The 26115-nt window shown below is 27.1% G+C and overlaps 1 protein-coding gene across 1 annotated transcript in view; it reads left to right on the top strand.

The window, feature by feature from the left end:
- Positions 1–26115, top strand: part of LOC100213691 (beta-hexosaminidase subunit alpha) — a 44252-nt gene that overhangs the window by 5688 nt on the left and 12449 nt on the right. The window contains exons 2-10 of the mRNA XM_065797949.1: positions 3851–4075; positions 8625–8803; positions 11452–11517; positions 11592–11638; positions 13648–13758; positions 13973–14074; positions 14215–14322; positions 24391–24461; positions 24736–24867. Coding sequence (XP_065654021.1) covers positions 3867–4075; positions 8625–8803; positions 11452–11517; positions 11592–11638; positions 13648–13758; positions 13973–14074; positions 14215–14322; positions 24391–24461; positions 24736–24867 — 1025 coding nt within the window. The 5' untranslated portion in view covers positions 3851–3866. The remainder of the gene's footprint in view (positions 1–3850; positions 4076–8624; positions 8804–11451; positions 11518–11591; positions 11639–13647; positions 13759–13972; positions 14075–14214; positions 14323–24390; positions 24462–24735; positions 24868–26115) is intronic.

The following is a 26115-nucleotide window of genomic DNA, read 5'->3' as shown; positions in this document are numbered from 1 at the left end:
CAGCTGATTTGCTAACAGTAATAACCGATAGGTTTTGTCGTGCATTAGATAAAGGTGGAGAGGTTAAGGCCATCGCTCTTGACATTTCAAAAACTTTTGATAAAGTTTGGCATGCTGGTCTTCTCCATAAGCTATCTTCTTATGGTGTATCTGGTAACATCTTTAAGATTATTGAATCCTTCCTTTCTAATTGTAGTGTAAAAGTTGTCCTCGATGGACAGCACTCTTCTTCTTACTCTGTAACTTCAGGGGTTCCTCAAGGTTCTATCCTTGGCCCTATACTCTTTTTAATTTACATTAACGATCTTCCAGATATTCTCACATCTAAGGTGGCATTGTTTGCTGATGATACTATTTATTCTTGTCATGATAAGAAGCTAACATTCTCTGATTGCTTGGAGGGGACATTGGAGCTTGAAAAGGATCTCACTTCTGCTACAGCATGAGGCTCACAGTGGCTGGTGAACTTCAATACAGATAAAACTCAATTTTTTCAGCCAATTGTTATTGCAATAATTTAGATCCTCCTATATTTATGAATGGTATTGTACTCGATGAGTCATCTACTTTTCATCTTCTAGGATTAACTCTTCTGTTCTTTCTTGGAAACCATATATCAAATCTGTTGCAAAATTAGCATCTGCTAAGGTTGCATCTCTTTATTGAGCTCGACACTTTCTTACTCCGGATCTATTCTTTATCTCTATAAATCTCAAATCTGTCCTTGTATGGAATACTGTTGCCATATCTATGGCGGATCTTCTAATGATGCCCTTTCTCTTTTAGACAAGGTACAAAATGCATTGTAAACATAGTTGGACCTGCTCTTGCAGCCAACCACCAACCATTATCACATCGTCGTAATGTTGCTTCTCTTTCTCTTTTCTACAAATACTATAATGGGCACTGCTCTAAAGAGCTAGCGTCTCTTGTGCCATCTACTAAAATTCATTCCCGTGTTACTCGTTATTCAATTAAGTGTCATCCTTTTTCTGTGACTGTTCCTAAGTGCTCTAAAAACTCTTATTTGTCTAGTTTTTTTTCCTCGAACATCAGTTCTTTAAAATTCGCTTTCTTCATCTTGCTTTCCTGATTCATATAATTTGCGATCCTTTAAGTTGTCTGTCAATCATTATCTTGCTCTATAATTTTCATCATTTCTCTTCCAGTATCTTCCAACTTTAATTAGTGGTTACTTGCAGCCTTGTTGGAAGCAAAGATGTTTAAAAAAAAAAAAAATTATTTATTCATAATAACAAAACAAAATATTTACAAAAAAATTTTATTTACAAAAAAAATTAACAACATCTGCATCATTAATTAACAATTGGTAGATTAACTAACTACAAAAATACTAATTAAAGTCAACTTTAGCCTCTATAAAAATAACATCCTGTCAAGATACAATTTCAAACATCACCTATAAAACAGAATGTGTTTCATTAAGTAAAACATTAAACAAGTAAACTTTATTGGCTTTAAAAACAGATTAAAAAATTAAAAAATACATACTATTTACAAATAAATCGCTGCGTGGCAAGTTTAAATCATCAGCTTGCTTTTTTTAAAAATTTTTTTGTTGTTTAAAATGCAAAACAAAACAACTTTCTTTCTTTCTAAACAAACTTCTTTCTTCTATAGTGTTTTATTTTGTATTTTAGAAAAAAAAAAGATAAAATTAAAAAGAAAAAGGTAATGGTAGAAATAGAACCACGGCCTCCAAATTAGAAATCCGGCGTGCTCACGACTCTGCTACGAAAACATTGTCTATGCGAAGTTTTAAAACTATATAACAAATAAAAGACTTTATAAAATGGAAATAAGTGTTAGAGATCAAAGATCTTAAGTATTTATTGCCGCAATGCAATTTTCATGTGAAAGTTAAACTTTAAAACTTGATACATGTTTTAGCATATTTTAACATTAAATAATTTGAAGTTTACGTAAATTAGATGTTTGCATACACTTTTGTAGACTTTTCTTAGAAAAAAAAGTGTTGAAACCCCTTCTCGCTATTACCTTGGTTGCAATACTGCCCTGAGTACCTTGTCAAACACGCTCAAATGAGTATTGACATGTTCACTATTATATTATAATATGATAACTACACATGCACACGCACACACATTTATATATTAACAAAAAAAAGTGTAATAAGATGATTCTGAGTACTGCCGACTTTGATGTAAAGATTTACGTTTTTATGCTAAAGTGTTGCCCCAAAAAAATTGAATGTAAGGAAGTAAAAAGGGGATGGTTAATATTTTGCATCAACTCTAACATTTAAGACTTTCTAATTAACAAAATTATATTTTACTTTTAAAAATTTGCTTTTGAATTGAGCTTAATCAGAAAAAAGTTGCTTTTCATTAAGATTATCAACAAGTTTTAAGCAGGCCAATAAATAAAAGTTATAGAAAAGTTAGGGCAAGCCAAAAAACAAAATTTTTGAGAATTGCACCTCTGCAAAAAAACATAATCCTTTACACATAAGAATACAAACAGTTAAAAATAAATTTAAAAAAAACATTATTGAGTGCTGCTGAATTTGATTTGATTATTTTTGTTTTTAACCTAAAATATGTCAAAATTAGGATTTTGTAGGAAAGTTTAAAAATATAAGAATTTTTATATCAGTAGGAAATATTTCTTATGAACAATATTTTTTTTCAGTAAAATAACTAACTGTCTTGCTACTCATAAAAGAGGCTTATAAATTATTTGTATTGTGGTAAATCAGCAAATAATTTTTGACCACTAAAATTTTGTTTTGCGTAGCCTTCTGCAGCCATTTTTCAAAATGCCTTAACATGCTTTTTATGTATTTCAAGAAAAATACAATTAAAAAAAATTATTAGGAGAAACTCTTTGTAAAGCATTTTTTGAAACTAATAATTTTTATGAATTTTTTCAGAACTCTTAAAAATATGTTTTCAATAACGCTTGTAGACATCTAAACTAGCTTATTTTGTAAAAAAGTCAAATTTAATTTTTTTTACCTTGAGGCGTTTTGAAAAATGGCTGCAGCCAGTAGGTAGTAAATTAGTATTCCAGTTCTTTAGGTAAACAGGATATAAAAATGTGTTTAAAATTAATAACTGCATAAGAATTATACCTTAAAAAGTGTAAAAAAAAGAAAATTACCGCCCCCACCTCACCCCCAATCTAATGACCATTCCCCCAATCTGCGCTAGCTCGAACCTTCACCTAACCCTAGAATTACAACAATCCAATCAGTGAATTTTTATCATTGAATCTACTTTCCCTAGCTCTTCCGTAAAATTAGATAGGTGAGAGTAGATTTTGTTAAAAACAGTTTGCTGAAATATAAGCATAATATTTAGTCTTACTCAGCATTTTAAACATGTTTTTTGAAAAAATACACTGTATTGGGAAGTCATTGCAAAACAAATGTATGGTAAAGTTTCATTATTGTTATTATTATCTTAATAAAATCTTTTAAGTAGATCTCTAACTGTAAAATATTTGTTTAAATCTAGGAGGCTGGTGGTATTTATGTAAAACATAAATTATAATAAAAGTATCAAATGCTTTGAAAAAAAAAAGCATATTGCAGCATGCATGTCATGCATGTTGCAATATGCATGCGCAATTATTTGTAAGTATTTAACCAAACAAATTAAAAAAACGGAACAGATGCAATAGAAGTTTAGTGTTTTAATTTTATTCAATTAATTCAGACTAAAAATGAAATATTTTGACCGGCAGTTAATTTTTTGGGAGTTATTTCATTTTGTGTCACCAGCATGGGAAATACCGCTGCCCAAATTATTTTACTAGAACAAAAATGATATTTACATTTATAGCTGTTATTACATTTTTCTTTTAGATAAAATATTGTGAAAATGTTAAATATTGTGCTACTTTTTGCATTTCTATTTGTTGTGGAATGTGGAAAGCCTACTCTGTCAGATCCACGTGGTCTTTTTAATGTAATGGAAGATGAATTTAAAGCAATTTCACAGGAGGATTATGTGCATGGCTCTGTGTGGCCAAAACCTCTTCATGAAAATAGAAATGAAGTATATTATGCTATCAACCCAGAAAAATTTAGGTAAGTATTTTCAGTTGACATATAACATTTTTTTAGAATTTATATTAAAGAGATATGTTTTGTTTTGAGTTTAAGAACATTTAAGTTTTGTAAAATTTATTTTGTTACAATTTTTTTTTCGTTTTATAGTTTTTTTTTGTTTTGTCAGGTGTATGCTGCATTCCAAAGCATTGTCAATGTACTGCTTCTTAAACTAAATAGATGTAGATGTTTTCACCTTGTGAATTTTCACATTGTGAGTTTTCATAAATGGAAAAGTTAATAATTTAGATGGCTTATATATTTAATTGTCCAATAAAATTAAATTTAGTTGTCATTTATTCTATTTTATTTGTATAAAATAAAAGAATTTAAGAATTCACAAAAAAACTAAAAAATTGCAGAATGAGTCAGATAGGTCTTTACAATCTAAAAAATTACAGATAATAATGAAAAAATTGCAAAATTTTTAATAACCTTAGATCCAATTAAAAAAAAGCTATCAAATAGATAACTAGTGTATATTACAATATACATTGATATAATTTTGTGTTTTATCTAATTGAGGATAAAATTTTATTTTTCCACATAAATAAGCCTATTGGGTCAAATAAAATACTTATTTTTTGCAACAATACTTTATATACTTTTCTGATGTTTGTTCCTTAATGAAAAAGTATTTCAAGAAACATCTGACTTATTTATTATATAATGATGCATAAACTATCAGCGGCTATTCTAGATCATTTTCGACAACACTGACTGTATTTGACTTTTTTTTTTTGATTGGCAAATATTTTCTTTTTTGTGAAAAGAAGCCTGCATTCGGCAGCATTTTTTCCAAATTTTGCCGGCATGGGGGGTAATGTCGCCCAAATTATTTTCCTAGTAGAGCCTCTGACTATTTAATCCAATTAAAAAATTAGAATGCAATAAATGCAAAAAAACAAAAATAAAATATTTTGGATTTTTTGATTTAAATACTTAAAAAAAAAATTTTTTTTTATGAATACAAAGATATTTGCATATCAAAAAGATTTTTAATGAATACAAAGATATTTGCAAGTCAAAAAACCAAAACAGAATTAGGAAAGGGAAAAAATTAGGAGAAAACCTAGTGATATTGAGTTTGAGGTTTGGGATAGGGCAGCAATCTTTTCTTTCATATTTCTTTGTTTTTTTCTTCTTTTTCCAAAAAAGCTGTATGCTATAAAGATAAAAGCAATGTATGTATAATGTATATACCACAGAACCCTAAGGAACACCCTAGTGAAAGGAACCCAATTAGATATCGTTTCTCCTTAAACAGCAGGTGGTCAACGATTTGAAAGGAAACAGTTTATCCAAGAAGAAAGTTTACCAACAATTCTGTTTTTTTCCAGTTTAAATAATAAAAGTTACCTCATCAAAAGCTTTAGCATAGTCAAGGAATATCTGTTTTTTTATTTGATTTTGCAAAGGTTTGTGACACTTGATTTATTTGTAAAAAATCTTTCTTATATAATGGAGTAACATTGGCTTCTAACAGAGATTCTGGTAATTCAGATAGTTCCATTGAATGTTGAAATATAAGTGATTATGGTTTGGCTAATGATTTTGCACACTTTTGTAGAACTAATGGACTTACGCAGTCAGTACCATAATATAGTACGCAGTCAATACAGCACTTTTTTTTGAAAATATTAGGGACCCATATTCTAGGGTCTTGAGGGACCCCTTAAAGTTTAAAGACCCATTTTTGTTCAAAAAAATTTTAAACCTATTATTTTTGTATGAGATAGAACACATATAGGGGATGGGAGCAGATTATTTTCTAAAATATTGTTTTTTGGGACACCCTAATATATATATATATATATATATATATATATATATATATATATATATATATATATATATATATATATATATATATATATATATATATATATATATATATATATATATATATATATCTGTATATATATATATATATATCTGTATATATATATATATATATATATATATATATATATATATATCTATATATATATATATCTGTATATATATATATATATATATATATATATATATATATATATATATATATATATATATATATATATATATATATATATATATATATATATATATATATATATATATATATATATATAGAATATATCTGTCGTGCATGGCATTAACAGTTTAAGTAAAAAAAAAATTAATTTTTTCTTTTTGGTGGAGTCTTGTAGCATATCTCATACTACACATGTGTAATGGACAACAAAAGTAACAAAACACTAGAAATTTTATTATTAAAATGTAAGTTTCACGCTTCTATGTCCTTATTTGACTTCAGAAGTTCATTTGATAAAATTTAGAATGCTTTCCTGTAATTGTAAATATATATATACATATATATATATATATATATATATATATATACAGTCTTGGCCATAAGTTTGGAACCGATGAATTTTTTTCTCATAGGAACGTTTCTATGACGCGTACGGCATTTAACTGCTGCAGCATCGTGTTTATGCAGCATCAGTTGCATAGTTAAATGCCTTCGCGACTTCTTAATCGTTGCAAAACGTGAATCGTGTAACTTTACACCGCAGCAGAGCATTGTGAACAATATGACCCTCATTAAGCTGCATTATACACTGTTCAATGCCTAAACTATCGTTCCCTTGAACTAATGTTTACCTGAACTAATATTCGGTTGAACTAATGTTGAAATATACTTACTTATATTAACAAACTATACATTATATTTTAATCAATTAATTAGCTGATTTACATATATATTAACTGCATATCAGTGCGAAAGGTAAGGCTTAACTTCTTATAAGTATAAAATTAATTAATTTATCCTTTTATTGTTATATAAGAAGTAAAAATATGCAAATAAATCGCTTTATTTGTATAAATGTTTGCAAATTATCATTCAATAATATATGCTATTCATAAAAATAGATCTATTAATTTATAATTATTTATATTATTAGCAGTAAGTATTCTACATTAACATGTACAGTGCGTAAAATGACTAGAAGTATTGAATTGTCGAAGGAGAAAAGGGCACAGATGATGATCCTACACCAGCAGAATTATTCTCACAGTAAAATAGCTGGTATACTGCACATATCTAAGTCTGCTGTCACCAAAGGCATTGCAAGAGCAAAGCAGTTGGGCACTCTGGAATCCAGAAAGAGGTCTGGACGACCTCGCATAACTTCTGCCACAACGGATCGGGTGATACATCGGCTTGCTGCTGCAAATCCAACATGGTCATCTCTCCAGATAGCAGTAAATTCATCACTTCCTGCCAGTACAAGAACAATCAGAAGACGCCTTTTGAAGGAATTCAAGCTGCCATCATGTCGTCCAGCAAAGAAAGCCATGTTAAGTAAAAAGAATATCCGTGACCGCTTGACATTCTGTCGCAAGTACAAAGACTGGACTGCACAAGACTGGAAAAAAACTATGTTTTCAGATGAGTCAACTTTTTCTCAGTTTGCCTCATATATCAGACATGTCAGGAGACCTGCAAAACAAAGATACAACATCAGGTATGTTGTTCCCACTGTGAAGCAGGCGCCTACCGTTATGGTGTGGGCAAGTTTCTCGGCATCAGGTCGAGGTGGCATATGGTTCATGCCAAAGAATACAACCATCAATGCTCAAGTTTACCTTGGGATATTAAAGGAAAAGTTGAACACTCACATGAACATTCTGAAATGTAAGGTATTTCAGCATGATGGTGCACCCTGCCACAGAGCAGCAGTTGTAACCAACTGGCTAAGACAGAAACATATCGAAGTCTTGGGTCCATGGCCTGGCTCAAGTCCTGACCTAAACCCAATAGAAAACATGTGGACAATGATTAAGCAGAAGGTTGCTGCCACAAATCCAACGTCAGAGAAGTCTCTGATTGATGCCATCAAGCGTGTATGGACAACTGCCATAACCCCAGAATACTGCGCGAAATTGTCCGATTCAATGCCAGCGAGAATAGCAGCAGTACTGGGTGCCAAAGGACATTATTCAAAATACTGATACCATTTTTTACATGACAGAATATTTACTTGTATATAATATTTAAAATAAAAATGATTTCAAAAGTTTTTGTTGATATTTTGGGTATAAAAAGTGTAATTATATCAAAAAACCTAATCGGTTCCAAACTTATGGCCAAGACTGTATATATATATATATATATATATATATATATATATATATATATATATATATATATATATATATATATATATATATATATATATATATATATATATATATATATGTATATATATTAATATATATATAAATATATATACAACCATTCTCTTAATTAGGGTTAGCATTTGTCAATGCTAACCTAACTACTAACTTAAAAGTGTCCAAGGTCAGCGATTTTTTGCCAACGTTTCTATGTTGTTATGGCAAAACCTTTGTAATAAAAATTTTGTGCTAACCTGATGCTGACCAAAAAAAACTATTATTTTAGATATTATTTTTCATATATTATTCAGATTTTTTATAATTCTGAGCTATAAATATATATATATAATTTATTTTTTAGTTTTGATATATCTGAATCTCAACAATCAGATGTGTTAACTGCAGCTGTTGTTCGCTATAAATCTATAACATTCCCTGATCCATTCATGGTTGCTGAACCAAGTTTAGAGTCAGTGACAAGTTTAATTATTACTGTCAAGGAACCAATAGAACCTATGAATCTTGAAACTGATGAATCTTGTAGGTTTTACAAATATTTTTTTAACATTTATTAAATAATATGTTGTTATTATTATCCAGAACAATAAAAGAATAAAAATAATCATGAAAGAAAAATCATAGAAGAAATAAAAAGTCATATATTCAATACAATAAAATTTCTATATGTCAATAATCCAAGAAATCAAATTTTATTAAATTTTAATTAATTTCACTTTTCCATTTTATCAATTTAATTTTATGTTTCTGTAAATATGCATAGAACAAGCAGTTAGCAGGCCTTGTTATGGGATTTTGTTGTGTAATGGAAAAGCATAATGTGAATAAATGTAACTTTACTTAAAAAGATATTTTCATTGTTAAAAGTGTAAAGTACCTCATCGTAATTAAATTTAAAACCACATTAAAAATTGTTGTAAGTTTTTATCTTTATGAAATATCATTAAATTAAACAATATTGTTTTAGAAAAATTATAAATAAAATTTAAATTTTGTTTAAAAAAAAAGACCTCATTTTCCTTATTTTTCTAATTTTAAAATCTTATACTTATTAAAACTTTTTTTTTCCTAAAAACATTTGTTTTATGGTTATTTTTTTTTTTTAATGAGGGAACACTTGTTTATGGTTGAATTTCTTGAAGGTATTAAATGTAAATAACTTACAGCAGTTTTTCAAACGGTTTACACAACTATGCAATTAGATTAGGTTTTCCCCTTCATAAAAAAACATTTGCGCTCCTTAAATATTTTAGTTCAACTGGCTTTTGACGAAACAAAAGTTGTAATTAAACCAAGTTTACCACTTGCTTTTTTTAAATTTCCATTAAAATATTTTGTTTTCATTTACTGTGAAACCTTATGTTTTTTCACTATTTTTTACTAAATCCAAAAAAAAATTATGGTGTTTTTGGTTTTAAGATGTTATTAGCAGAACTTTTTTAAATAAATATCAGTATGTTTTTAAAATTTACATATCTTATATTTATAGCACTAGTATTAGTATTGTTTTTAAAATAAAATAAATATAAATTGGGCTTTTTAAGCGTTTACTTATAGATCATGCTATTTTTATTCGGTTATAAAAATTGAAATTCTTCTACATAAAATTTAATGGTAAAGGGAAAACCTAAACATAACATTTATAACTCGAGTTTGAAGAACTTTTTTGTATTGACATCATTTATTAACTACAAAAGCGTGTTAATTAAACAAGTATTTTTTAAATCGTAGAGCCCAAAATTACCTTTGAGAAAAAAAAAATGACGTTAAAATTTATAAAATTATTCACTTTAACAGTCAAAAAATAAATAAAAACCTTTTTTTTTAACAATTTGGCTTTAACAAAATCTTAAACTAGTTAATCATTTTTAATCGACGTTCAGTCTACGATTAATTCAAAAAATTAATAAAGAAAAAACTTTTGTTAAAAAGCAATTTTAAAACTGAAATGTAAATTAAAGCTATATGTAATTCGAAAAACTAAATAAAGAAAAAATAAGTAAAATTAATGATGAGTAATAAACTAAATAAATAAATAATGTAAAGCTTTTTAAAATTTTTAAAAGAATTTTAATTAAATTTAATAAAATAAATTTATATTTGATTATATTTAATAATAAATTTAATTTAAATTTGATAAAATAAATTAAAAATATTTTCTTTTTTAAAAACGAAAAATAGGAAAAGTTTATTCATCTATCTGTTTTTTTTATCTAATAAAAAAAATATTTCACAAATGTTTTTTTTATAACAATTAATTACAGCTTAATGTTTTCTGTATAAACTGTTCTAAAAGACTGTTTAAATAAACTAATTGAAAAATGTTTTAGCGTATCGTTAATTGCAAAATGTGTATGTGAAATTGCAAATAGGTATGTAAAATTCAAATAGTGTAACGCTTCTTAACAAGGCTTGAGTTAGAGTACATAACTTCTGATCTTACTTTGTAAGTTTTGATAGATTTAAATAAACAATTAGTGTGACCTTAAAATGTGTTAAAGTGGCCAATTTTGAATTTCATTCATTTAGTGGAAACATACTTAAAGTTTTTACATAGTAAGTTCTACACAAACTCAATTAAATCAATAAAAATATATAGTCCTAAATAATTAATAACTTATGGTTTATTAAATAGTTTTTATTTTTCATTTAATATATTCCAATCTGATTAAGAGTTGATTTAAAAATTTTCATCCAGCTTGGTTTGAGTTTTATAAGGTTATTTCAATAAACCCTCTTAAATTATCTATGTTATATAGAAATTTTTGTAGAGCCTATATTTTTTTAGGGAGCTATATTTTTTTTAGGAAGTAGAAGCTTTGTGATTTATAGAACGTTTATATATAAAATCTTCTTCGAATGCAACACTACCATTACCATCTTTTATGATAATATATAGTAATATTTTATGATAATATATAGTAATATTTTATGATAATATATAGTAATATTTTATGATAATATATAGTAATATTTTATGATAATATATAGTAATATTTTATGATAATATATAGTAATATTTTATGATAATATATAGTAATATTTTATGATAATATATAGTAATATATATAAATGAATTTTGAAAAAAATTGTTTAAATTTTACTTGGAATTTGATAAATTTAAATCAAATTTATAGAATTTATATTTATTTAAAAAGAATTAACTTTAGACACTCTTGTTGTGAAAGGAGGAGCTTCACTTTTGTCGGCTAATACTGTTTGGGGAGCATTAAGAGGTAGGAATTCAAATTTTTATGTTTGTAAGCAAATAGATATTGAAGTATTCTTATTGTTGCTTTTTTTCTTATAGGTCTAGAGACTTTTAGCCAAGTTGTTTATCAGAATGTCAGTGGCAATGTAGGGTTTTGAAAATCTATTATTACTGATTTAGGTCTGCATGAAAGTTAACTGAAAACATCATACTTAAATACGGATAAACTGGGAAGAACTACTAGAATGCATCATTTTTTTAAAATAAGTTTAGTGACCATGGTTCCACACTTATTTGATTTAGATGGTTTTTATAAGGAGTGTTCAAAAAAAAAAAAAGTTTAATTTATCTTTAACAATGTTTTATATAAAGTTAAACAAGTGAAAGCGTTTAAATAAGGTTTTGTTAGCTTTGTTTACTTATTTGCATTTTTCAAATGTTTTAATTGTTTTCACTTAATTAAAACTGTTTTGTTTTCATTTTTTTAAAAGTGGGTAAAAGAAAAAATAGACAAAAAATAGATCAGACATAGATAAGATAGAAGATCTAGCCTTTGTATACAATTAATAATGCAACAGGAAGTTATTTTTAATGTCAAAAGACAAGAGTATGTAAAAAGACACACCAGGGGCTCTAATAAAATTCAGATGATTAAAGTCACCACAATCTTTTCATAGAGCCTGTATGTGGGTCTTACAAAATATAATGGTTAAAAGTACAATGTACAACTCTAATATTATATTAAGGATAAAAGTCTTTATAAATTATAAAGAAGCCTATATAAACTTAACAATTTTTGGCAATTTATAACTATTTCATTGGTTTATACTTTAAGAATCTTTTGATTCACATTTTTCATTAGTTTATTATTAAAGTTTTTTCCAGAGTCAAGCTTTTAAAGTATTTATTCATAAAAGTTAAGTGTTGATAAATGTTAAATTCATATATATTCATCATTTGCATGTCTTTCTTTAACAGTTTTGCATGTTCATATTTGTTTTATAATGTATAAGTCTACATCCATGTTTCTCTAGAGAAAATATTTTTTTAAGTTTTGTTAGTTGAGTATTAGCCCATGTAATTTTGGAATAGTAAATGAAACATACATACATAACTAGAAGGAGTTATTTTTGGATTTTCACATTAGTGATTATGAATCATCTATGAAGTACCTATGCATTGAGGGGGAGGTATACTTTTTAAAGTCATGAAATATTAGTTTTCTGCAGACCTAAATTTTTATCTAATATTTTTATATTTATATATAAAACAAAACTGAAGAACATTAGAACAAAACACTTAATTTTTTTTTATCATTAACCTAATAATTCCACTGTTAAGTGGAATTATTAGGTTAATTTTAAAGAGGAAGCTACTTAGAGTTGGCAAAAAAATTTAGATAAGTATTTTTAAATCAAAAACCCTAACCTTTAATTGCTATATCAACTAAGGGTTAAGGATTTTAGACTACCTTTGGATAACGCACTAAGTATATATATATCTATATATATATATATATATATATATATATATATATATATATATATATATATATATATATATATATATATATATATATATATATATATATATCTATATATATATATATATATATATATATATATCTATATATATATATATATATATATATATATATATATATATATATATATATATATATAGAATATATATATATATAGATATATATATATATATATATATATATATATATATATATATATATATATATAGATATATAGATATATATATATATATATATATATATATATATATATATATATATATATATAGATATATATATATATAGATATATAGATATATATATATATATATATATATATATATATATATATATATATATATATATATATATATATATATATATAGATATATATATATATAGAGATATATATATATATATATAGATATATATATATATATAGATATATATATATATATATATATAGATATATATAGATATAGATATATATAGATATAGATATATATATATATATATATATCAGCATTTGCTTACTCATTTTGCTTATCTTAATCGCACACAGGTTTTTCAGAAAATTTTTTGCTTTCTATTTTGAAAATCATCTTTTTGTTCATAATAACTTTTTATTTATAGTATTTTGTTCAACAAAATGAAATTGATGATGCACCTCGTTTCAATCATCGTGGTTTTTTAATTGATACCTCAAGACATTATGTTTCTCTTAGTATAATTTACCAATTCTTGGTAAGTTACTTTTATTTATAATTTAGTAATTTTATAATTAATGGAAAAGTTATGAATATAGTTATAATATTGTTACATTGATACATTATAATATTGATACATTATAATTTTATTTTTTTATCTGAATTTTTTTGAATAATTTTTAGCTTTTTTTTAGTTTTGTTTTTTTAAGTGTTATTAATTACAGAGATGTGTCTGTTTTTTAATTTTTTAGGATGCCTTAGCTTACAGCAAATATAATGTTTTTCATTGGCATATAGTTGATGATCAATCTTTTCCTTATGTTAGTAAAGCATTCCCAAATCTCCATTTGCAGGTTTGAGCTTATCATTAGTATATTTGTTTTACAATTTTATATTATTTAATAGGAGTAAATTATTTTTAGTTGTAATATTATTATTTTTAATATTTATTGCTTAAATCAGATATTTATTAATTTTTTTGTTTTGTGACTAGGGAGCATACAATAACAAAACACACATTTACACACCTGAAGATGTTCAAAATGTTATAGAGTATGCAAGATTACGTGGAATTCGAGTTCTACCAGAGTTTGATACACCTGTATGATTATTTATATATTTATATACAGACATACACAATTTTTTTTACAATTTTTTATAATTCGTTGTAGTTTATTATTAATGCATTAATAATATTAACAATGCAATCTAATTTCGTAGTTTAATGAATTCATGAGAAATAGGAAAAGAACAAGCATAGAAATCATTTAAATAAGAATTGAAAAGTAAAAAAAAAAACATTTCTAGAATGACACTGCACAACAAATTTTTAAAAAAGTCTTGCTTCCTGAAAAGTTTTAGGTGATTGTGACAGGTACCTATAGGGTATGCACAAATATAGTTTTTGTTTTACTGCATCATGTAGGAACTCTAAGAAATAGACATTTATATGTTTACCTGTTTAATCATGTTTATGTTCCGCATGAGCCATTAGTTCAACAGAATTAAAAATATTTTGCTCCTGAGTTTCTTTTGTATTCAATTTCTGGTGCATCACGTTGCAGTGTCCAACAGTAGTCAGCAAGCATTGATGGATTCCAGTTGCCCTGGTATAGTTTCTCCATTGTAGCAATGTCCTGGTGAAACCACTCACCGTGTTTGTCACTGACAGCACCGAGATTCACGGGGAAGAAGTCCAAGTGCAAGTGAAAGAAATGAACCTTGAGTGACATTGCACTTCATTTTCTGGTATGCGCAGATAAGTTTGTCTACGACTTCAACGTAGTTTGGCGCTCTGTAATTGCCCAGGAAATTGTCAACAATGTCTTTAAAGGCTTTCCAGGCATTTTTTTCCTGGCCAACTAACAGCTCTTCAAACCGCTTGTCACTCATAATATGTCTGATCTGGGGACCAACAAAAATGCCTTCTTTGATCTTCACATCACTTATTCTTGGAAACATCTGTCTTAAATAGCGAAACCCTTCACCTTCCTTGTTCAGTGCTTTCACAAAATTCTTCATGAGTCCAAGTTTTATGTGTAGAGGAGGCAAAAATATCTTTGCTGGCTTGACAAGTGGTTCGTGTGCAACATTTTTCTGTCCTGGAACTAACTTTTTGCGGAGTGGCCAGCTCTGTCGACAATAATGTGCCTCTTTGGCACGGCTGTCCCATTCACAGTTGAAACAACAGTACTTGGTATAGCCAAGCTGCAGTTCCAGTAACAGAGAACAAATTTCAGATCTCCACAGATATTCCAGTTGTAACTGCTATACTTGATGTGTTTGAGCAACAGTTTCATATTCTCATATGTTTCTTTCATGTGTACCACGTAGCCAACAGGTACTGACGGATAAGCGTTGCCATTGTGTAGCAGAACAGCTTTCAGGCTTAGCATTGATGAATCAATGAAGAGACATCACTCTTCTAGATTGTGATCACAACCCAAGGCCGAGAACAATCTTTCAATGTTACAACAGAAACAGAGACTGTTGACTTGAGCAAAAAATTTGGTAATTTTATGGTGCTGGCTTCTGAACATAGAAATTTTTATACCTGGTGACAGCAGACACCATCCCTGCAGCCTGGAACCCAGAAAATCGGCTTTTGCTTTTGACAGACCCAAATCTCTCACCAAATCGTTCAATTCTGACTGTGTTATTAGATGTGGATCACCTAATGAGCAAGGTTCAAAATCTGGGTCAATGTTACTTTCAGTAACCTGCACTAGAGTTTCTTCATCTGGTTCATTTAAGGTCCAATCCTCTGGTGGTTTTGGAATCGGGAGACTGTCGTCATGTGGCACAGGTCTCATTGATGAAGGCAAATTAGGATATTCAATTGACTTCTTGTTTTTGGAAGAGAAACCAGATATATTAGTCAAACAAAAATAACAGTCCGTCAGATGGTCTTTTTGTTCTCGCCAGATCATCGGAACAGCAAACGGCATACTCTTACAAGTGCCTCTGAGCCAGGCTCTTAGATTGACACCGCATGTTGTGCAGAAAATGTGAGGCGCCCATTCCTTGTCTTGGTCACTAATTTTGCAGCCAAAATACAGATGATAAGCTTTCTTCACAAGAGCAGGTATAGAACGTCTCTGAGACGCAAGTGAATATTTGCCACAGATATAGCAGAATGTATCGCTGCTGTTACAACATTGACAAGACATATCGCCAGACAGCAAAACGACTATAGCATTAAATTAACTTACTGTTATATTGATACAGACACTGTACTTTACTATAATGATGCACACACACTAGCTGCACAAACTGTTGCTGATGAGTCACTAACTGAAGTGAGATGTTTGGATATAAATCTACGCAAAAACTTAGATAAAATTGAAGGTTTCTCTTAAATGGTACATGATACGTAAATTTTAATGTGATATTTGTGATCAGCACCCAAAAATCTTTAAGAAACACCTAACAGTGTTCAAGAAGCAAAAAATGTGTTGTGCGGTGTAAATAAGTCGAGAAAGAAAATAAACAAATTGAGAAAGTATGGCAATGGAAAAAAATATATATAAAAACTAGAAAAGTAATTTTCCTAAGAAGTGTTCAAAAATCTTAGTCTATTGTAAAATCTTTCAAAATATAGTAAAAACTAAAACAACAAGAAAGTAATTTATAAAAATGAAAATATGAAAGTATTTTAGAAAAATAAAGATGCTAATCCTATTTTAGTCACACAAAAAAAAAAAGTGTTTTAAAAAAAACAAATTGTAAAAAGGATTATGTGTATTTTTAAAAAATGTTTTATTTTAAATAGTTTTTATTTTTAAATAAAGATTTTAATTTTAAGCAATGCATTCTTAGACAAAAAAATGTTTCTTGATGCAATCTTTTAAGTTAACTTACTGCCTGACAACATCAATATGGTTTTCAATCTTGGTTCTATAAGTGACATGCTAATTGCTGAATGGAGGCAGTGAGGCAAGAGCTATTGATCTTGACATATCTAGAGCTTTAGATAATGTTTGGCATGCTGGTCTTCTTCATCTGCTTGCTTCATATGGTTTATCTGGGAAAATCTACTAACCGCTTTATTTAAATCATCTGAGGGCTAACAGTTCTTCATTTCCAGTAACTTCTGCGGTAAAATAATCTCAAGGTCCTCTCCTTGGTCCTACTATGTCTTCTCTTTTCAATCGCTTAGAATTCACTTCATTTTTAGTATCTTCTGGAGTAAAGTTACATTAAGGTCCTATCCTTGGTCCTGTTTTGTCTTTTCTTTCCAATCACTTAGTATTCACTTCTGTAGCAGGGCTTGCAGTTATTTGTGAATTTTAACTCCAACAAAAATCACTGCTAACAACTATTGCAACTCTGTCGACATTACAATATTAATATAGTAAAGTTGCGTCTCTTTCTCTTTTTCACAAGTAATATCATGGTTGCTGCTCAAAGGAGCCATCTTTTCTAGTCCCATCCACCAAAACTCATTCTTGCTTGAATTGTCATTCAGCAAAGTCACTTTTATTTACTGTATCTATCCCTGCGTGTTCTAAAAACTTTTATTTGTCTAGTTTTTTCCCCCACCCTTCAACCCTTTAGAACTCTCTCCCATCTTCATATTTTCTTGATACAACCTGCAACTTTTCAAATCTTCTGTCAACTTCTGTCCTTTCTCTTTAACTTCATTCTTTGTTTTCTAATAATTCAAAACTTAATAATGGTTGCTTGCAGCTTTATTGGGAGTGAATTGAAATAAAAAATTTAAAGTTTTGGTTAACTGTAAGATTGCTGGGAGACAAGACTCAATTTCGATAACCCTTTATCAGAAATGCACAACCTTATAAACATTTTTTAGTCATACTGCTTCAGTGAAGCTTCTGCAGTATGACTAATATATATATATATATATATATATATATATATATATATATATATATATATATATATATATATATATATATATATATATATATATATATATATATATATATATATATATATATATATATATATATATATATACATACAGCAAAATCCTGATTCTCGTTTTAAGCAAAAAAGTCGTAAAACAAGAAAAAAAAGACCTATCCGCCACATAAAAATATTTTTTCTTGTTTCAAGAATTTTTATTCTTAAAATAAAAAATTTTTTTCTTGAATATTTTTTTTTCCTTGTCTCAAGAATTTTTATTCTTAAAATAAGAATTTTTTACCTTATTTCAAGAATATTTTTGCTCAGAAGAATTTTTTTTCTTGTTTCAAGTATTTATATTCTTAAAATAAGAATTTTTTTTCTTGTTTCAAGTATTTATATTCTTAAAATAAGAATATTTTTTCTTGTTTCAAGTATTTATATTCTTAAAATGCAAATTTTTTTTTTGTTTCAAGAATAATTTTGCTCAAATAAAGATTTTTTTTTCTTGTTTTAAGATTTATTTTTATTAATAAGAATTTTTTCTTATTTCAAGGACATTTTTGCATTATATAAGATTCTATTTTCTTGTTTCAATAATATTTACCTTGAACTGTAAAACAATATTTCAAGAGTATTTTTTCTATGGAAAAAATGAAACATTTTGAAATTAGGATGATATAAAATAAGAATATTCAAAAAGTATTTATACATATAAACAACTCTCATCGTTGAAATAAAACTTGTTCTTTGGAATGTTAGAAATCATTCATTTTGATATATATTAATATATATATATATATATATATATATATATATATATATATATATATATATATATATATATATATATATATATATATATACATATATATATATATATATACACACACACACACACACACATGCTGATTTAGGTGAGCAGTGTGATATCATACTGAAATAGCCTGCCGATGGGGGCTTCAGTACATACATCAGACTGACAAATAGCCTGACTAGCAGTGGATTGCTGCTACATCGACTGAGGGTTTGGCCTGGGGCAGCAATCTTTTCAAATATTATTCTTCGTTTCTTTCTTTTTTGTCTTAAAAAGCCATATAGGTTTAGATAAACAAAACAAGTGAGCAAATCCTTACATAAATATGCTATAGTAGATATATTAACCCTCAGAATAAGGAAAAAATGAGCTTTTTCAAGTTTTAGTCTTTTTTTTTATAGGATTTTTATTTGGGAATAATTGTACTAAGTACTTCATTAAGTGCTTAACTTGAGTATCTGAAAACAAATACCTTATTTAATTATTAAATGATTTTAATATGCTATTGTACCTAACCCTAACCAAGCAAAAACCAATTTTTTGCTGACCTTGTTTTTATCTTTTATAATGAAACCTTTGTGAAAATAGTTTTATGTTTGCAAATTATAATCTGATGCCGACCTGCAACAGTTTAAGGTCTCCAATTTATTGCCCACTTTAGTTTTCTTAATTCTGAAAATTTCTTAATTAACTACCAATTTGAGTATTCCAGAATTTAAAAGTGTGTCAATTTCTTCACTCAAGCTTACTCTCACTGAGTCAACTGTGACAGAAGACTTTAATACACAGGCTCACCAACAATCTGAGTTAAACAACAATAAAAAAAAGCATACAATTTTAAAAAGCAGAGGATAATTATAGGATAACCTATTATCATTAGGATAACCTATTATCATGATTATTATTAGGTTTTGAAAAAATAACTACTTAAATACTCACTTTAGAATGTTGACTGTTAGATTTTTATAATCATACCAAAAGCAATAATAATAATAACCCATAATGAGCCCAACATTTTACAAACAGTTTTCTCTCCAAAAAAAAAAACAACATAAAGACAAGTTTTAATAGTAGAGTGATTTAAATTGAAAAAAATTTATTCCATGAATAAAATGTGGTAAATTAGTGCATGATTCAATGCATTGGTTTGGGATTTATGGCAGCACAAACCAACAAGGAGGCAAATCCATTCATAATGAGTTTAGTAAATTATTTACCATATAACGATTCCTTCTTCAAAAAAAGGACCTAAATCAAAAAAATAACAATAGCCATCAAAAACTCACCTTATAAACAGAAAGCTCTTTTGATTTTTATTACATTTTTATACCCCTAATTTTAAAATGCATTTTTACAGCAAAATTAAATTTAAGCAACAAACAAAAAATAGTCAAGTATAAAGAAAATAATAAGAATAATGAAAAATTTTTTTTATTTGTGCAGTTATAAATTCTCAAAGTTTATTTCAAAAAAATAAAAAAATCATTAATATTTAAATCAATAAAAGCATCCAAAAGCAATATATTTACCAGAAATATAGATGTTTTACACAAGCATGTAACATGCTTATGTAAAACATCTTGTATCATGCTTATGTATAACATGCCATGTTATTAAATTTAAAAAAAATATAAGTAAAGTCCACTTTGGATTGTTCACTCTCTCATAGCCTCAATTTTATTTATTTATTGAGTCAGATCAATAATATGGTTGCAACATAAATTTTTACAAAAATAAACTAAAAAATCAGTTGCCATATAAAAAAAGATTATAAGAACTGCAGCCATTTAAACCTATAAAACTTCTAAAAATTTCTAAAATTTCTAAAAGCTTCTGCCATATGCGCATTATAACACTCCTAATCGACCGTGCCTAATTAAAAGTTTTTGAGATTTTTGGGCCCTAATAGGTAAAGGGGGGTGCCATTACAGCTTTTGCTGACTCAGAAAAAAAACAAAACAAGGACCTTGATTTTTAGAATTTGTCAACTGCCTTATCGACACTTGCCGACTGACTGTCTAAATTTATCAACTAACTTGTCTGAAAGGTCTGCATTTGCTAACTGACTTGTCAAAAATGGTCAAATTTGCTGACTAAATGAATGAATAAATCATTGAGGGGGGGGGGGAGTTTTTAAAATAAGAATCAAGTTCTTAAAATAAGAACAAAAATTCTTAACCTAGAATCTTGGATTTTGCTGTGTATATATATATATATATATATATATATATATATATATATATATATATATATGTATATTTATATATATATATATATGTATATATATATATATGTGTGTGTGTGTGTGTGTGTGTGTGTGTGTGTGTGTGTGTGTGTGTGTGTGTGTGTGTGTGTGTGTGTGTGAGTGTGTGTGTGTGTGTTTGTGTATGTATATATATATATATATATATATATATATATATATATATATGTATATATATATATATGTATACACATATTAGTCATATGCTTCAATGAGATGATATTTCACCAACAACATCATCTGCGGTTTTATCATTGTTTCTAGACCTTGAAGCAAAGTCAAATACTTTGATACGTTTGATGTGTTCTATTTAGCAGCTGATCATATGAAAGCAAGAAGAGCAAGGTAAACAATAATGGAAAAGAATAAAAATATCTGAAAAAAATATTCAACAATCAACTTAATAAAGATTCGTTTATTAACAATGTTTCTATTGTTGATTCATGAGTTCCCAGAAATTGTTAAAGAATAATCTACAAACTTTATTATCAGTTCAGAAAAAGATGGATGTTTGCTATCAAATCTGGAACAAAAAACTGACATATTTAGGCTTAAAACATTTGAACCTATAGAATAGAAATTTATGTAATTTTCTAAAAATGTTCATCTAAGACAAATGCAGCTCTTTTTTACAGTCCTGTTGTGCAACATTAAAAGTCGTATCATCAGGGGCGGGTTTGGTCACTTACCAAGGGGGGGGCTAAAGTTTAAAAAATTTACCTAGTCGTATTTTACGTCTATTTAGTCGTATTTGTCTCTAACATATTAATTCACATAAAGGGTCGTCTTTAAACTACGGATCTTGTTACAAAAGCATTACGATGGGGGTAAAATTTGTTAAAGTTGGTTGACGTAAATTATGGACTACTCTTAATGGTTCTACTTATTCTCTCGCGTGCTTAATATGGGAGAGAACCTAATGCGTGCTTAATAACTTTTCTTACCCATGCCAAGCTTTTTAAAACCGCTTGTTTATTAATTTCTTATTTGTTACCAACTAAAGTTTAATTGATGTCAATTTTTACCGGAAACCATTTTTAAAAAGAAACATAAGTAATAACTAAAACGTTTTTCTGAACATTACAATATAAATTCAATGTTTCTTTTTTTCACTTTTGAAAACCGTTCAATAACGCCGTCTGTTAACACTTCTTTGTCCCGATGAACATAAAGTAAAGCTAAACCATTCAATCTATCTTGACTCATTCGGGATCGTAACCAATCTTTTAATCTAGATTTAAATCATTTTAGTTAAAAACAAGATTATTTGGTTATTAATTTGATATTTTGGTTATTATTTCTGGCTGTTCATAACGGATTAAAAACTCATTAGCTTGTAAAATTGCATTTTTGTGATATAAATTATTTTGGTGGGATTCTAGATCGCCATCTTTTCCTAATAGTTTAGCAAATGTATTTAATGGTACAGTGACTAATCTTTTTAAAGGTTCAGTATTTCTTAATCCTCCAGTATTGTTATCAAGGAAAAGTACACAAAATTTACAGAATAACCCAGATTTTAATGATGAATATACTAACCAAGGGAATTTCATTAAGTGAGATTGATTTAAGTATCGCTTTACTTCTTTGCCTTTTTTAACATGTGTTGAAAAAGGATAAATAAAATCAGATCCAGGCAACCAATTTTTTTTAACTAATCTATATCTTGTATTCTGATTTAAAGACTTTGAGTTTATATAATATCCAATATCCTCAATAAAAGTTAAAGGTTCTAAAATATCTTTTTCGATACTGCAAGCAGTGTTTTTATCATTTTCAGATAATTGAGAAGTGCACGGTATCGGAATGGTTAAGTTCTCTGTTTTATTAACTTGTTCTGATAAAATGTGTTTCTTGTTGAAATATGTAGAAATATTGACTTGTTTTCTTTTTGCATTAGCTGGGTTTTTACCATTTCCATTGGCATTGCTCATTTGTTAAAAATTTTGTGTAAAACTTTAAACAAAACACATGACATACAACACATAAAACTTAAAAATATCCCTTAAAATTTAAAAAATTAAATTTAAAACTAAAAAACAAAAATAAAAGCACGGCTATAAACAAATACAGAAGAATAAACTACAATGCAAACTATATGACACCGCTTTATAATAACAATCTAAGTTGCAATGCATTATGGTTAAGAAACTTATTAACTTAAAAATGCAAGAAGCATTCAAGCGTTTTTCCAATAAAACTAAAACGAAGTTATGTTGCATAACTTATGTATATGCATTTATGCATAACTTTTGCATATAAAGATCATTGATATATTTTATTATTCGTTTTAAAAAATATATAACATTGTCCCAAGGGGGGGGCTACTACCCCCTTAGCCCCCCCCTTAAACCCGCCCCTGCGTATCATAAAGCATAATTAAGAACTTTGGTGATGTTATAATGCATTTTTTAAACATAATTCACATGATTTTAAATAATCATTTATACTTTTTTTCTTACATCAGTGATTGGGTCGATTTATTTGTTGTTTTTTAATGTTAGATTTTTTGTTGCGGTCGTCATGGTTTTGACCATGATGACAAAAAAACATGAAAATGCTTGTAAAACTTCAAGTAAAAACTATGAAACTTAGCATATAATAATATCAATATATGCTAAATATACAAACTAAATGATTTTTTTTACCATGCTATTTGCTGCATTAAGTCTGACAAAGTTGTTTTGTGTAGAAGTGATAAAAAGTAAACTTTACAACTGTCACACTACATAGAGTTAATTTTTGAAAAAAGTTTAAGACTTTATTGCTGTAACATTTGCATACTAAAATGTATGATAGTATTTCACATTTCTGGAATGTTTCAAGTCATTTCCATTTTCAGTTCATTTTTAATAACTTAAAAAGTGTAAAATGTTACGACCGCGACTCTTGCGGAATTGCCCATATATACATTATAACACATATAGATATATATTTACTGACTTTTTTTGCTAAATCTAAAAGTTTTTTTTTTTGCAAAAAGAAGAAAAAAAGAAAGAATAATGAAAAAACTTTTCTCTGCCTCAACCCTAACCCTCAGTCGGTGTAGGAGCAACTCCCTTGCATGTTCTTCTTATATCAGTTGCAGTTGATGCATGTACTGAAACTCTCAAAGCTCCCTAAATCAGTATGATGTCAGATTACCAATCTAAATGTACTTTTATTATTTATGTTTAAAAAAGAAAGAAATAAAGATAGTATTATGTATTCTTTAAATTTAGGGTCACACACAGTCATGGTTTAGTGTAAAAGATTTATTAACACCATGTTATAGTAGTGGCAAACCTAATGGGTGAGTTGTTTTCATTTTTTTTTTTTTAAATAAATAAAAACCTAATGAAAGAGTTTTTTAAAATTTTTTTTAAACATTAGTTAAATAAAAACCTAATTTTTTTGGAAAAAGGTTTATTTTGTTTTTTATTAAGTTAAAATCAATAAATAAATTTAGTTGATTGTGCATTTTTTTACTGTTATCTATAATTATTAGAACATATTATAACATATTATCAATAGGTTCTATAAAAAATTGGATAAAAATAATTAATGTTTAATGTAAATATTTTTAGAAACTATGGTCCAATAAATCCAACTATAGAGTCAAACTATAAGTTTTTGGAAGATTTTTTCTCTGAAGTTAGTCGTGTTTTTCCTGACAAATACCTTCACATGGGAGGAGATGAAGTTAGTTTTGATTGTTGGTAAGCAAGTTTTAAATATAGTTTAAATATTTAATAATATCATATTATTAATAATGAATGTTTAAATATAGTTTAATTATTTTAAAATATTTATTTAAAGCAGTATATTTAGGGTTGTCAACAATTCTATACTTGTTTCTATAATTGTTGACATAATGCCATGTTAACACATGTTGTCAAACACATTCAACTAGTCATTTTTTACTTCAGAATGTAAACAAGGCCTTTAAAATTTTTATGTTTCAAAAAAAATAATAATAGATATTTTTTTAGTTTAAACAATGTATATAATTACTAAGTTAAACTAATTGCAAAAACAAAATTATTTATGGCTTTTTAATAAATAAAAATGTTCATTAGAAAATAAACAAATGGTTTTGAATCTTCATAGGGAATAACTTTAAAGTCAGTTAAAGCTATCTTTCTAACATCACCAATATTATTAATTCAAACAATAAAAAAATACCATGAATAAACTTATATCAAAATCAAGAACAAATTCATTACCTATAACTTTAACCTTAAGCTAGCATTGTACTGTATTTTTGTTTTTTTGCCGTTATCGTTATTTGTAATGTCTGATGATAGTATATAGCATGAAACTCTGGGTTTTTTTTCAAAAAAATGACTCTTAACAACTTTGTGTTTAAAGTTAATAAAATCAAGTCAACTTTATATAAAAACTATAAAATAATTAAGGAAAGTAATTAAATTTTATCGTTTTTTTTAATTTTTTAAAAACCACAAAAATTCAATTTAATAGACTAAAATGTTTTTTTTAATAAAAATGCATGTACATACATTGAATGTACATACATTGACTGATTAAATGGGTTAAAAAAAAATTTATTTTTAAACTTTTTCTGGTCTTCAGTATTGATTTAATTAATATATATATATATATATATATATATATATATATATATATATATATATATATATATATATATATATATATATATATATATATATTAGGGGTGTTCAAAAAAGCGAAATTTTTTAAATGCAAATGCACAAGAAGCCAAATTTGGGGCAAATATAAAAAAAGTATGATTACAAAAAAAATTTTCAAAAAATATTGATATTTACCTTATGCTCAAGCGTCAAAATACCCGAAAAAAGCCCCAAATAGTTCCCAAGTAACTTGGCTTTGAGTACAAATCTCAATATTTTGTATTTTTTTTTTTTTTTTTCAAATGTGCTCATAATGGTCCAAATTTTTTTTTAGATTTTTGTGTATCCTGGTTT

Source organism: Hydra vulgaris, chromosome 05, assembly GCF_038396675.1.
Source record: "Hydra vulgaris chromosome 05, alternate assembly HydraT2T_AEP".
Classification (NCBI taxonomy): Eukaryota; Metazoa; Cnidaria; class Hydrozoa; order Anthoathecata; family Hydridae; genus Hydra; species Hydra vulgaris.
This window is presented reverse-complemented; position numbering and strand designations above follow the sequence as displayed.